This window comes from Plectropomus leopardus, chromosome 5 (genome assembly GCF_026936395.1).
Source record: "Plectropomus leopardus strain MGB_pleo_1.0 chromosome 5, ASM2693639v1, whole genome shotgun sequence".
NCBI lineage: Eukaryota > Metazoa > Chordata > Actinopteri > Perciformes > Serranidae > Plectropomus > Plectropomus leopardus.
Genome location: NC_142180.1, coordinates 29,008,145 through 29,021,459, shown reverse-complemented (window position 1 = coordinate 29,021,459; position 13,315 = coordinate 29,008,145). Strand labels below are relative to the sequence as shown.

The 13,315-nt window shown below is 38.3% G+C and overlaps 1 protein-coding gene and 1 long non-coding RNA gene across 2 annotated transcripts in view; one reads left to right on the top strand and one right to left on the bottom strand.

The window, feature by feature from the left end:
* Positions 1-13,315, bottom strand: part of LOC148189592 (uncharacterized) — a 60,002-nt gene that overhangs the window by 3,392 nt on the left and 43,295 nt on the right. The gene's annotated exons all lie outside the window — the stretch shown is intronic.
* yjefn3 (YjeF N-terminal domain containing 3) overlaps positions 1-13,315 on the top strand; it is an 89,228-nt gene that overhangs the window by 61,685 nt on the left and 14,228 nt on the right. The window contains exon 3 of the mRNA XM_042483994.2: positions 5,686-5,794. Within this exon, the coding sequence (XP_042339928.1) occupies positions 5,686-5,794 (109 nt within the window). The remainder of the gene's footprint in view (positions 1-5,685; positions 5,795-13,315) is intronic.

Sequence of the window (13,315 nt, the reverse complement as noted above, 5' to 3'; positions counted from 1 at the left end):
AAAAGCAAGGCTATAGTATGGCAAAAATGTCAAAATATGACATGTCCCAAAAAATGCTGAAAACTACATTAAAAAACATAAAATAGCCTTAAAAAACACGCCATAGCATATGAAGTTGCAAAAAGGGAGAAAAACACCATAATTTGGCAAGTGGATAAAATGACCGAAAAAGCAAGGCTATAGTATGGCAAAAATGTCAAAATATGACATGTCCCAAAAAATGCTGAAAACTACATTAAAAAACATAAAATAGCCTTAAAAAACACGCCATAGCATATGAAGTTGCAAAAAGGGAGAAAAACACCATAATTTGGCAAGTGGATAAAATGACCGAAAAAGCAAGGCTATAGTATGGCAAAAATGTCAAAATATGGCATGTCCCAAATAATGCTGAAAACTACATTAAAACACATAAAATAGCTCTTCCAGATACGCTAAAGCAAAGAAAGTTGCAAAAAGGGAGAAAAACACCATAATTTGGCATGTGGAAAAATGACAGAAAAAGCAAGGCTATAGTATGGCAAAAATGTCAAAATATGACAAGTCCCAAAAAATGCTGAAAACTACATTAAAACACATAAAATAGCCCTCCAAGACACGCCATAGCATAGAAAATTGCAAAAAGGGCCCAAAACACCATAATTTGGCAAGTGGATAAAATGACCGAAAAAGCAAGGCTATAGTATGGCAAAAATGTCAAAATATGACATGTCCCAAAAACAGCTGAAAACTAAATTAAAACACATAAAATAACCCTCTAAGATACGCCATAGTATAGAAAGTTGCAAAAAGGGAGAAAAACACCACTATTTAGCAAGTGGAAAAAATGACAGAAAAAGCAAGGCTATAGTATGGCAAAAATGTCAAAATATGACATGTCCCAAAAAATGCTGAAAACTACATTAAAAAACATAAAATAGCCTTAAAAAACACACCATAGCATATGAAGTTACAAAAAGGGAGAAAAACACCATAATTTGGCAAGTGGATAAAATGACCGAAAAAGCAAGGCTATAGTATGGCAAAAATGTCAAAATATGACAAGTCCCAAAAAATGCTGAAAACTACATTAAAACACATAAAATAGCCCTCCAAGACATGCCATAGTATAGAACACTATAATTTGGCATGTTCAAAATATGATCACCATACTATGGCCTTGCATTTGCAAGGCCATAGTATGGTGAATAATGTAAAAATTTAACATGCCCCAAAATCAGATGGAAACTGCATCGAATAGTCTGCAGAGACACGCCTAGAATATTGCAAAAACAGCCTAAAACATCATATTATAACATGTTGAATAAAAAACTGAAGTATAGTATATGTCAACAAATGTCAGAATAAGACATGTTGAAAAAACAGCTGAAAACCACGTGGTACAGCATCTTAAGACATGTCGTAGCATAGCACGTCAAAAAAACGGCCCAAAACATCATAATACAGTATGTCAAAAAAACTGCTGAAAACCACATAGAATAACATGTTGAGGCACGTCATAGTATAGCATGTCAAAATACCCAAAAACATTTCTGCCATCATTGGCCCCCCAGCAATTCTATCTACCCCACCAGATTTTTTTCATAATCTTTTTTTTTTTTTTTTTACATTTTCTACAATATCGGAATGACAGTCTCACAAATAGGCAACAATTTTGAAATAGAGAATCTACCCCTGTCTGAAGAATGCTGATTATATTGTTAGTTAAGTTTTTTCATCATTTTCCCCGACATACTATACTATGATGATTTTCAACATTTCGGTCACTGTACTATACTATGACATATTTTTAATTATTTCAGACAACATACTATACCATAACATTTTTTCATCATTTCCGTCGACATAGTATACTATGACGTTTTTTTCCCGATTTCGGACGACATACTATACTATGATGTTTTATAATCATTTTGGTCTACATGCTTTACCATGCCATTTTTTCACCATTTCATTTGACATACTATACTATGGTGTTTTTTTTCGTCTCTCTGGCTTTTTTCACAAATTTGGACGACATATTATACAATGACGTTTTTCCATCATTTTGGTCAACATACTAAACTATGATGTTTTTCCACCATTTTTATGATATACTACACTATGACATTTATTGCACGATGGCTTACTCATTTCTATGACATCGTTTTTTAAAATTATTTTTACAAGCCATAGTATCCTATGACTTTTTTTAGATGAAGAAATTCCTCACACACAACGTAAATGTTTCATGACTTGATGCTTTGACACCTATGACATTTATTGACATATTTTTGACACATATTTTTTGGCTAGACTGAAGAGAGTGTAGCCGTAGATCTAGCTTTAGTTTAATTCAGGTTATTGGTTACTTGCCCCAGATTTAAACATGAGGTCGTCCAATTAAAATTCATACAGGTTTCACATTAAAGGAGCATAAAACCAATCATTCCATGATTGGTAGTAGTTGGGGGACAGTACACATTTTTGAATATTGGGTTCTACTTGTGACCAAAACACAGTTTCCCCTGAATAGCCAGAGGTTGGAAAGATTTCCACTGCCTTATTTCTTTTTCAGTCATTTTAATCACACTCCTTATCTCATCAGCAGATCATGCTGGAAAGGTGGAAATTAAACAAACTGAGAGGGAGGAGGCGGGAAATGTGGCTATTTCAGTCTTCCTGTGTTAGGAAAAAAGAAGCCCTTCTGATATTCAGTGGAGGATTCATCTCTCTCATGATACAAGGACGCTTCACAGCTGCAGACTACATACAGTAGCATATTGTTTGAGTGTTTCTGTGACTAACATTGCAGGGTAAATTTTGCATGTTCATGTACTACTTTAAATTCGCTGAATCGTTTGCAGGGCAATGGATGCATTTTATTTAAAGGATGTTGTTTTTATATACGCATTGTATTCATATGGTATGTTGCTATATTTTCTACAAATGACCACCTCTGAACTCTTTATTTACTGAGTTATTTCCAATTATACTGCAAACAAGAGCTGATAAGAAAGGAATAATATTATTTGTGACTGTCATACTTTTACATATAATTTACATAATAATTTAGTCGTGAGAAATTTGCTTTTTATGGCCCCCAAATTCTCAATTATTATTTTTTTTCTTTTTTAATCTTAATTGTTTACATTCTGGCTAATTGCTACTGTAGTGTCCCCATGTCCCCACAGGGACCATTAAAGTTTCATTTTACCTTATCTCAGGTGTAAGGTAAACAGAGTCATTAAGACGGTAGTGATCACAGTCTAGCGGTGGTACACACAGAGCATGGGGAAATCTGCCCTCCCTCTGGGGGAGACACAGCAGTGGCTACAGGTGCAACGCAAGCTAATACTCATTTAAGTCCTGTTTTCTCTGCAGCTGCACTTCACATGCTCACACACACACACACACACACACACACACACACACACTGGCACCCATATATTTTTAATATAAGGGGCGAAATTATATCTGCACACCTGCTTTTCAGTTTGGTGTTGAAGCTTTCAGCTAGTCCTTTGCACATTTAAAGTGAGTGGTTACATATTTCCATTGTACTTCAGTAGTTCCAGGTGAATAAATGTTTGCTAAAGGATTATGATAAGCATGGTAAGAGTTGGTAATTGGAAAAACATGCAGTAGGAGGCGTGAAACGGCCATCTGTCTTAGGTCTGTCCTGGACGCTGTGTGCTGCTCCCTTGTGGTAGAGCCTCTTGGCTAATACTAGCAGCTGTTGAGCTGCACACCCACATCACTTTGTTCTGTCAGAAATGTTAAAGATCAATAGTAAGTGCCTGTTCAGCAGCAGCACTGTTACTGTGATAGTATCAGTTCTGGGCTCAGAGTTCTCCACCCACCAACAACATCGCAGCAGATTTGGGATTTTTACACAAATGGATTTCCCCTCTCTGTTTAATTAAAAGCAGCAAGATGAAAAAGCCCACCCTCATTTTTCTTCATTTTGGGTCAATTAAAACTACAAGGAGCTCTGGTGCTGCTGGGTGCAGAGCTGTGGACCGAAGTGAACTTTCCAAAGATCAACTTGTCACAGTGACTCAGGAAACATCCCTGAGGTGAGCTGTGGGTGACAGCTGCTGCTGCTCCACTGGCACAGGTAAATGCCAGAAACCCCACTTGGATACACTGGCTTGCTGACACACAAACAGACACACACACACACACACACACACACACACACACACACACACACAAACAAACAGTGACACACATACATTCTGTCGTGTCTTAAGAAAACCTAAAAGGAGCACTAAGCAGGCTTAGCATTAGTCACACAGTCACCACAAAGAATAGGACGAATGAATGAATGCATGTTTGCAGATAAAAAAAAGTCTTTCTCTTCCTCTCTATCACACACACACACACACACACACACACACACACACACACACACACACACACACACACACACACACACAAAGAGTTTGAGGTGCAGCCCTGTATTGTCATTGTGATTGTTAGCAAAAGCAGTTTCAGTTTCTTTCTGGAAAATGCAGCTGGATAACAACTAAGAGACATTTGCATAACACAACATTATTACTACATAAAAAACTAAAATTCTCCCATCACACAAACTAACCTTCATCTGTACGCAGATGTCTAATATTACATATTAATTGTTTGTTGTGAGTGCATATGCAGTGCAAGTCATTTCATGTCATTCAGAAATAAACACACACACATGCACGCATGCATGCGCGTGCGCATACACACACACACACTTGCCCTTAAGCAAAGACCTCTTGATCTTTTTTGAGGATATAAAGCGGAGCCTGACAGTCATTGTTTCATCATCCAGGTTTTCTTATTGAGCTGCAGTGCTGAGAAAGACCACCAGGTGTCTGTAGAGTGAAAGGGATGCACTTGATGTTACAGAAACAGACCCCAAATAAAGACTTGTATGATTTTCACTTGACCTGTTCCTCCTCTTTTGCTCCCTGCTGTGCCATCCTAACACTGCATTTGTCTCACACACACACACACACACACACACACACACACCTCCATGCTAAAAGCAGCGCCAGCAGGCTCCAATACAGCAGCATTAGTCACACTGTCACCATGCAGAGAGCAGCCACAGGAAGCACAGGGACAATCACTTCAGAACTGACATGTGTGAACCTTAGATTACTGATATCATAAAAAAGTACTGAAATCACATCAACATCAGGTGTTCACATTTACACAGACATATTTCCACATTCAGTTCATCACCCACATGTTCTGTTTTGAGTTTCATGAGCTGTTAATGTTTTTCATGAGTGAACGTTGGTATATAGAAAGTCTTAAAAAGCTACCTAAAGCTGCACTTGCTGCTTAAGCAGACATTTGACAACCACTTAGGCATGCAAGGGGACCAGATTAGCTGTTGTAAATACCTTTTTTTAGTGTGTTACAGGTTACTATGTTGTTCAGACAGCTATCAATTAAGTGTAATTTCTGTGTCGGTGTAAAAAAACAAATGCTACATTGTGAATCCCTGCTGTATCTTGTAGCATTTGCTGCTGTTAGAGCTGCATAATTTCAGGCAGAAGGGACATTTTGATCTGTTACATGGATCCTCTCCCTGAACAGCTTCAGTCAAAGTTATACTGATCATGTTTTTACTGATGGTAATGGGGATGATAATGGGCATTATTGCTTTTGCTAACAATATGTTATGTCTTATTCTGTGTCTGACAGTAAAGGGGAGGCGGCAGCTATCGAGAACGAGCTACTGAAGGACTACAGGTTTGGACAACAGCAGCTGATAGAGATTTGGGGACAAGCATGTGCCCTCGCCATCACTAAGGTCTGCACACTTTTTATTTTCCACATCTTTGTCTTTAGTCTATATGTCTCTCTTTTCTTACTTGCCATGAAAACTCATTTCCTGTTTTAATTCATGCATAATACATATTCATCCAACCATCCAAATGTATGCGGTCATGGGTTGTTGCAGCCGATACTATCGCTATAAATAAAAGCTATGGCAACATCATTCCAGTACACTTTTACTGGAGACGTTTAATTTAATGTGATGTTATGCTTGCAAGCTCTTTTCTTTGGACCATTAAACCAGTGGCACCAAACACTGAACAGTGGTTGCCGTTTACTGCAAAGCATATGCGTGTCTGGTCTGCATTTTAGTGTGTTTAGCAGTTATCTTGCAAACCAGCAATTCAAATATTATCTTGCATATATTGTGTGATATATTTTCCATACGCTGAAGAGTTTTATCTCCGCTGCTTGGCTCTGTCTTTGTATTGAAAACGTCACGCAAAGAGTTTTTTCTACCTTTCAACAATCTCTTAGTCGGTCAAGTCATGCAAATTTTTCCATTTACCATCCTTTTTTCGCATAAAGCTATCTAATCCAATACCACTGTTACAAGCTCAAGTCAAATAAAATCAAACTGTGGCCTCAACTGACACACTCCTGTGCAAATCCATTTAATAGCCTCCACTGTGTTATCACTCAGAAAACCCTCTGTAAAGGTCACACATTTTAGCCCCCCCCCCCCCTTTTTTTTAAGCTGCTGTACATTCTGCACTCTGGGCCTCAGTAATCATTACAAAACTCAGTGGGATCCTGGTGTGACTGTTTGATTGTACAAGAGGGCAAAAAGTCACAGCTGCTGCTACTTACACTTTCCCAATTTGCATTAACTTCCATACAGAACGTCTGATTATTATTTGGGGGAAATGTTTTAACTTTCTGTGACATTTGCTTCCAAACATTTGAAGCTGCTCACCTCAGGGCAGAACACCTGAGCTCACTCTGTGGCAGCGCTCCTCAACCACAACGGTCCAGAACCACAGATCTTCTTCTCTGTGGTCTGGACTGTGTCAAGCCAAGTCTTTGTGTGTGTGTGTGTGTGTGTGTGTGTGTGTGTGTGTGTGTTTGTGTGTCAGTGAAGGGCTGTTAGGAACACATGTGGTTCCCTTTGACCAGACCACTGGCTTGGTTTACTGCCACACTGGTTTCCTCAGTGGGCTCTTCAGGCTGTGATGAATAAGAGTCTGAGCTACAAGACACATGAAACCCGGCGCTGCTGTCAGGGGGAGGGATGAAGAGAAAAAGGAGGAAAGAGACAAAGACAGAAACAGAGACACAAATGAGTGCTTTACAAAAAAATTATAAAAACATGGAGTGAGCTGATAACAGCAGTTAAATAGCCTACCATTTCTATAATGTAAAAGAGAGACAGACAGAGATTTGTAGAATAACAAACAGTGAGATGTTACAGCAGGAGGTATAAGAACATTGTTTTTCCACAATGCAACATCATTGTAATATCAGAGATGTCACGATTTCTTGAGAACCAGGGGTTCTTGTGCAAAAACTGATTTTTATGGTTAGCAAACAGTTGCTCATGTACACTTTAGCATTCAAGGAGGAACATTATCATTCATTTGTTTGTGTCTACCTGATGAATGAAACTCTAATATTAACTCTCTTTTAGATCTGTTTTTGGTCTCAACCAACTCCTGAGAAAAATATCTGGCTCTTTAGCTGCTACTTGCTCCACTGTGTGCACCAGTTTTTTGAGTACTTTGTCTCTCTGCTGTTTAGTGCTGAGCAGTTCTTTTTATACAGCTTTTTCACAAAAAAAGTTCCCTGCTATGACTAAACAGCCCAGTTGCCAGAGTTGGCGATGCACGTTTTTGTAAACCACCGGTACCTTACATTCGTACATTGTATGCATATTGTAATAACATTTCTGAAGTGCTGTAATTCAGATTACATATATACAAGTTGACAACAATATCTGATTAATTTTTAACGAGATATTGGGACATTTCCATCCATGTTAGTTGCAACAAAACTGGATTTTTTCTGATGACATCAGGTTATTTCCAGCCATATTTGTGGCGTTAGAAAACTGGTATTTTTTTACCAAAATGTTGGGACATTTCAAGCCCTGTTTGTGGCAACAAAATTGGGTATTTTTAATGACACATTGGGACATTTCCAGCTGTGTTTTCATGGTGACCAAACCACATATTTTTTTAGCCACACGGGACATTTCCAGCTGTTTTGTGGAATTAAAACCAGGTATTTTTAACATTTAAAGTCCGGTTTGTGGCATCCAAACTGGATTTTTTTTTTATGACACATCAGGACATTTTTAACTGTTTGATGAGTCCAAGACAGTTATTTTGAGCCAAAACTGGATACTTTCCTACCCCTAAACAATTGACTTTGTGCCTAAACCCTACCATACCTTAACAACAATGTTGTAACATAAAGTTGAAAATTGAAATGCAAAGAAAAGTAATATTTAAACATATCTGCTTCATATAAGTACACATTTATCATGTCTGAGGTTTGCAGAAACTAAAATGCCAACATATATTTTTGTGATTGGGATGGACCAAAAAATAATCAGAGCAGTGAGAGTGAAACATAACAGTTAAGTTGCTGTTGGATGGCTAAACAATGAGCAGAAACTCACTATAAATCTCCTTATAGCTGCAGATTCAGGTGATAACTCTCTGTAGGTTCATCACTGGGAGCAACATCTCTCACATTACACATAGCAAAACTTGTAAACAGCTGCTACAAGAAGAGGTTTTCTTTTTTAAAAAATCCTCTAAATTCCCTGTGCAGCACAACAGAGAAGACTGACTTGAGCAGCTAAAGAGCCATTTATTTCTCTCAGGAGTTGGTTAAGACCAAACCAGAGCTAAAAGTAGTGTGAATATTGTACTTGAATTTGACAGATGGCAAAATTAACAACAAATGAATGATAATGTTGCTTTGTGTCAACTGTTTGTGTAAATAAGCAACTCTCTGCTAATGAGTGCTTCATATCAACTTTACAAGGTGATAATATGCCAATATTGTGTTTGTAGCTTGTTGCGTGGCCCTCGGGTGTCCAAGAAAAAAAAATCAATTAATGCAGGTTTAACTAGTGTTTGATTAGTGATGTTTTAGTCATTATTGCATATATAATTGATTCTGTTCTAATAAATTTGTTTAATTTGATAAGAGATCATATTAAACACTACAACTCAATATTGTTTAACTGAATAAAAGCTACTACAGTCTTGGCGAGGGGTGAGAAACACCCAGACACAACAGCAACGGTTTAAAGAAAGTAGAAATGGAAAAGAGGAGAGTTGAGACAGGCCGAGTGGCAGCATCAGAGACTTTATGTTCTCCCCTCAGAGTGTGTGATTAAACCCACCACATCCACTTCCCCTCTATTATCATCAGCCACTGCTGGCCCCATGCCTGGCCCTCCACCAGCAGCCCCAGCAGCATAGCCTTACTAGACAAACATGGCCTGGATGCTGTGGATCCCTGCTGCCCACAGCCGCCAGCAGCACGCTACTGCTTACATGACATCACTGCTATTTCAGGAAAATTACAGTAGAAGGAGATGCAGACAGTCTGATTTTGCTGGTTTCACCGCTGGCCTACTGCTCTTGGCTTCCAAGTATACCACACAAACATGCGTGTGCTCACACACACACACACACACACACACCTACACGTCTGGTTGCCAGATAGATTATAAGGTCGTCTGTAAGTAATCCCTTTACTGTTCCAGCAGCCGCAGCCACCAGGTCCAGACTGTGTGTTTCAGTATCAGTCTGACACTTTTCAACACCTGGTGGAGTGGAGAGGGGAGATGTTTTTCTTACCACACAGCAATAACCTTTGTCTATAGTTTAAAGGAGCCCCTGGACTTTAGGTTGGTTCTCTAGTACAAATATTAAAGGCACTGTTTTTCTGTAGTGTATTTGTGTTTTTAGGACCCTGAAAGTGTTTTCTCAGGCTCAGTGAGTGTTTCAGGTTGATTGGAGGTGAAAGAACATGTGCCTTTAACATTTATTTCTGAGAGGTATTCCCCTCTGAGACCTTATTACAATCAAGACAGACACATTTCTAGGTGTGTGTGTGTGTATGTGTGTGTGTGTGTGAAGGGGGGTCCCAGCAGCATGGATGGATTACAAAACAGGCCTACCAGGCAAATGCCCAGGAGTCCAAAGTGTTAAGACCCCCCTTCTCCTTTATCCACACACTGTCACTCACATATTAACACATACAGACCATCGAGGTTATAAAAGGAGAAGTCATATTGCGTAATAAAATTTGGGTACAACACATGCGCAGTAAAATCAGGGGTTCATACACACTGTTATTGATAAATTTCTATGGCTTTTCCCTGACATTTTCCTGACTTTTCCATGACTTTGAGATTTATCATAGTGAGAAACAGTAATAACAGATATTATCATTGGATTTTCTTTTTTTAAAAATTTCCGACCTTGAACACATAATTTGGGATTATCCAGGTTTGTGAAACAAAATTCCATAACTTTTCCAAAACCTTCAGGTTACATTTAGGTTTCAAAAACTTTTCCAGGTTTGGAATGTACTATTTGCAAATTCCATGACTTTTTCATGAGGTTTTCTTGACTGTACAAACCCTGAAACTCTGGTCTGCACTTGCTGAAAGGCTCAATAGCTGGCTGTGGGTCAAAATATATAAAAACAATATGGGTTAGAATCATTAATAAAAGACCAAATGCAAATGCCTTTTATATCAAAACATTTTGTCAGCTGCCATTCATTTGAGTAATACCCGAAAAAATTTACCTCTGACCCAGCACACCTAAAGACACTAAAAAAAGCCCGACCAAACAGCACCTGAGTGGACACCATCCATTTATTTCTAGTGCCATGTTTTGTAACCCACCAACATAGCAGCTCCAGTTACATCGCACATGCATTATACTCAAGTCCCCAAACGCCGGGCTGCGAAGCCAGTTTTACATAGTGGTCAAAAGTGGAATTACACATCACATGATGCCATGGGGCCAAAAAGATTTTCCCATTGACTTACATTGTGAAAGAGTTGTTTGTAAATCAGTGGATAGATTTTTTGAGTCTCAAAACCCTGCAAAAAAACTAGATCATCATCAGGATTTGATCCATTTGGTAAGATAACATTTGTAAAGTCTAGAAGAGCCACACAATTTAATCATTTTATCCCCATCCAAGTTAGCAGAGTGCTAAACCAGAAACCAACAATTCGTCAGAGGAAAGTTAGCCACTCGGCTGCCACAAGTCTCTAATTGCAGAATAGCAATAGAATAGAAACTGCAGAAATAGCATCCAATAGCAATCCAGCATTTTTGGCTTCATTCACCACTGAAAAATGTTCCTAGGAATCGATGGGGCCCTGCCTGCTGTATTGAAGTCTCTCAATACATCCTAGTAGTTCTCATGGGGTCAAACACCATGTCCCAGACTTCACTGAACAACCTTGATACTGATCAGGACAAGACTCAAAATGACAACAAAGAGACACAAAAAGACCACAAAAAGAAAAGATCCAAAACAACAACTAAAAGACAGGCAAAACCACCATAAAGTCTGACCTTCTTGCTCCCATGTACAGGAAGTGCCTATCTGTGCCTCATTGTCTCATGATCTGCCCATGCCTCGGACCCTTCCTAAAGCTTTGTCCTAAAGCTCATATGCTGAGAGTGTTTGTTATCAATAAAAATTGAAAGCAATAACATCTGGAATATGCCCTCTATTTAATTTTTATTTATATAACTATAGATATAGGGCAAACTTTGCTTTAGGCCTTTAATGACATGCACACTGCAAACTAAGAAAATGTCAAACGTTCTCCAGAAGAAGAGATAAAAAGAATCAACCCACAAACCTGCTGAACAGATGCAACAAACCATCTGTCTGCACTTGTAGGAGCCTCCTCCACATCAAAAATATCATAAATATCTCAAACACTGGAAAACATTTCAACAAGTTTATTAGCCTAAAACAGACTCATAAAACTTTGTTTTCCCAAAACATTACTGTGATAGCATGTCACTTGTTGCCAAGGCAGTTTGAACTGTTTGAGATTTTTATTGAAGCAAAATGACATTATTTTGGAATAAAGTGTATCACAGACTTGTATTAAGATATTTCATTTAATATAAGGAAGCTGAATGGAAGCTGTCATCACTGCTGACTAAAAACCATTAGACTTAAGTGAGTTTTGGCCATGATGTCACCTTTTTCTTAGTGTGTAATACATCAAAAAGCACAGAGTTAGGTCATACTTGCAAGGTTTTTTAACATAAAGTAATTAAAGCAGCCGTAAAATTCAGTATTTACCTGAACAGTGCCTTTGAAATCCCTCCTCTTTTCACTGAAAACAGACAAACAAAAGAGCATTTTCAACCCCAACGCTGAAGAAAGAAACCTATTTGAAATGCTCTTTATCGCTTTTGCTAATTGCTTTCTCTATTTCAGCGAACCGTTCAGATTCTGGATACCAGAGTAAATGAATAGTTGGGATAGATATGCGCTAGAGCAAATCAAGCTTCTGTTTCAAGTGAAATGAGACAAATGCTTCAAAACATATCAGAGCGCTGCCTGAATTGATCCAGCCGGCTCCCTTTATAGCTGCGTACCTTCAGCAGTGTGTGGCTCTAATGGTTTCTGCAGCAGCATGAAATGGCTCCAGCACTGATATCACTGATCCTCCCGACGGCCCTCAACATTTAGAGAAAAGGCCATTAAACCTGCTGACGTAAGTTTTTGTATGCTAAAAAAGTATGTAGGGATGCAAGAAACAGAGAAACAGTGAGAGTACAAATGCGAGAAAATAGCAAGTTAAAACTTGGTTTTGGTTTCAACCATTTCTACGAAAAATGTTAACGTAAGATGCTGCACTGTTTACCAGCGACTCCCTAACTTAGTCTGTCTGACATTTTGAGTTAAACGAGTAGTACACCAACACATCCTCACTCCCAACTTGTCATTGGTCCTACACTAAAACTATGTTTTGAAAGTTCAGGGACAGCGTGTCAAATTTATGCTTGTTACATGCATTGTCTTTTATTAATATGGAATTCCACTTTAACATGAAATGTACAGCGTGCGCTCCATGGATGCATACGGTCTCTATTTTAAATAAACTTAAACTGAACATCTGTAAAAACTTTGTTTTTGGTTTTACTTCCTTAGGTTTGGGCAGCAAAAGCACAAGGTAAAGTTTAAAAAGGATCATAGTCTAGCTTAAAGAGTACATTTGTTACTAACATAATTTAATGTCTTGTTTTTGGTTTTTGAGTGGACCCCCGAGAGGAATAGTCATTATTTTGGTAACAATTATTAGGGATCCCGAAAAAAAGATAAAGAACGTCATGCAACATATGTCATCACTGCAGTAGGCTACACATACTCGCACACAACTCTGTTTTTAAAAATAATGACTGACTTTTGGTTTTACATGGGAAATGAACAGTCTTCCAGGTTTAATGTCTGCAGTTTCTGACATTTTTTGCTCTTTAAACTTATA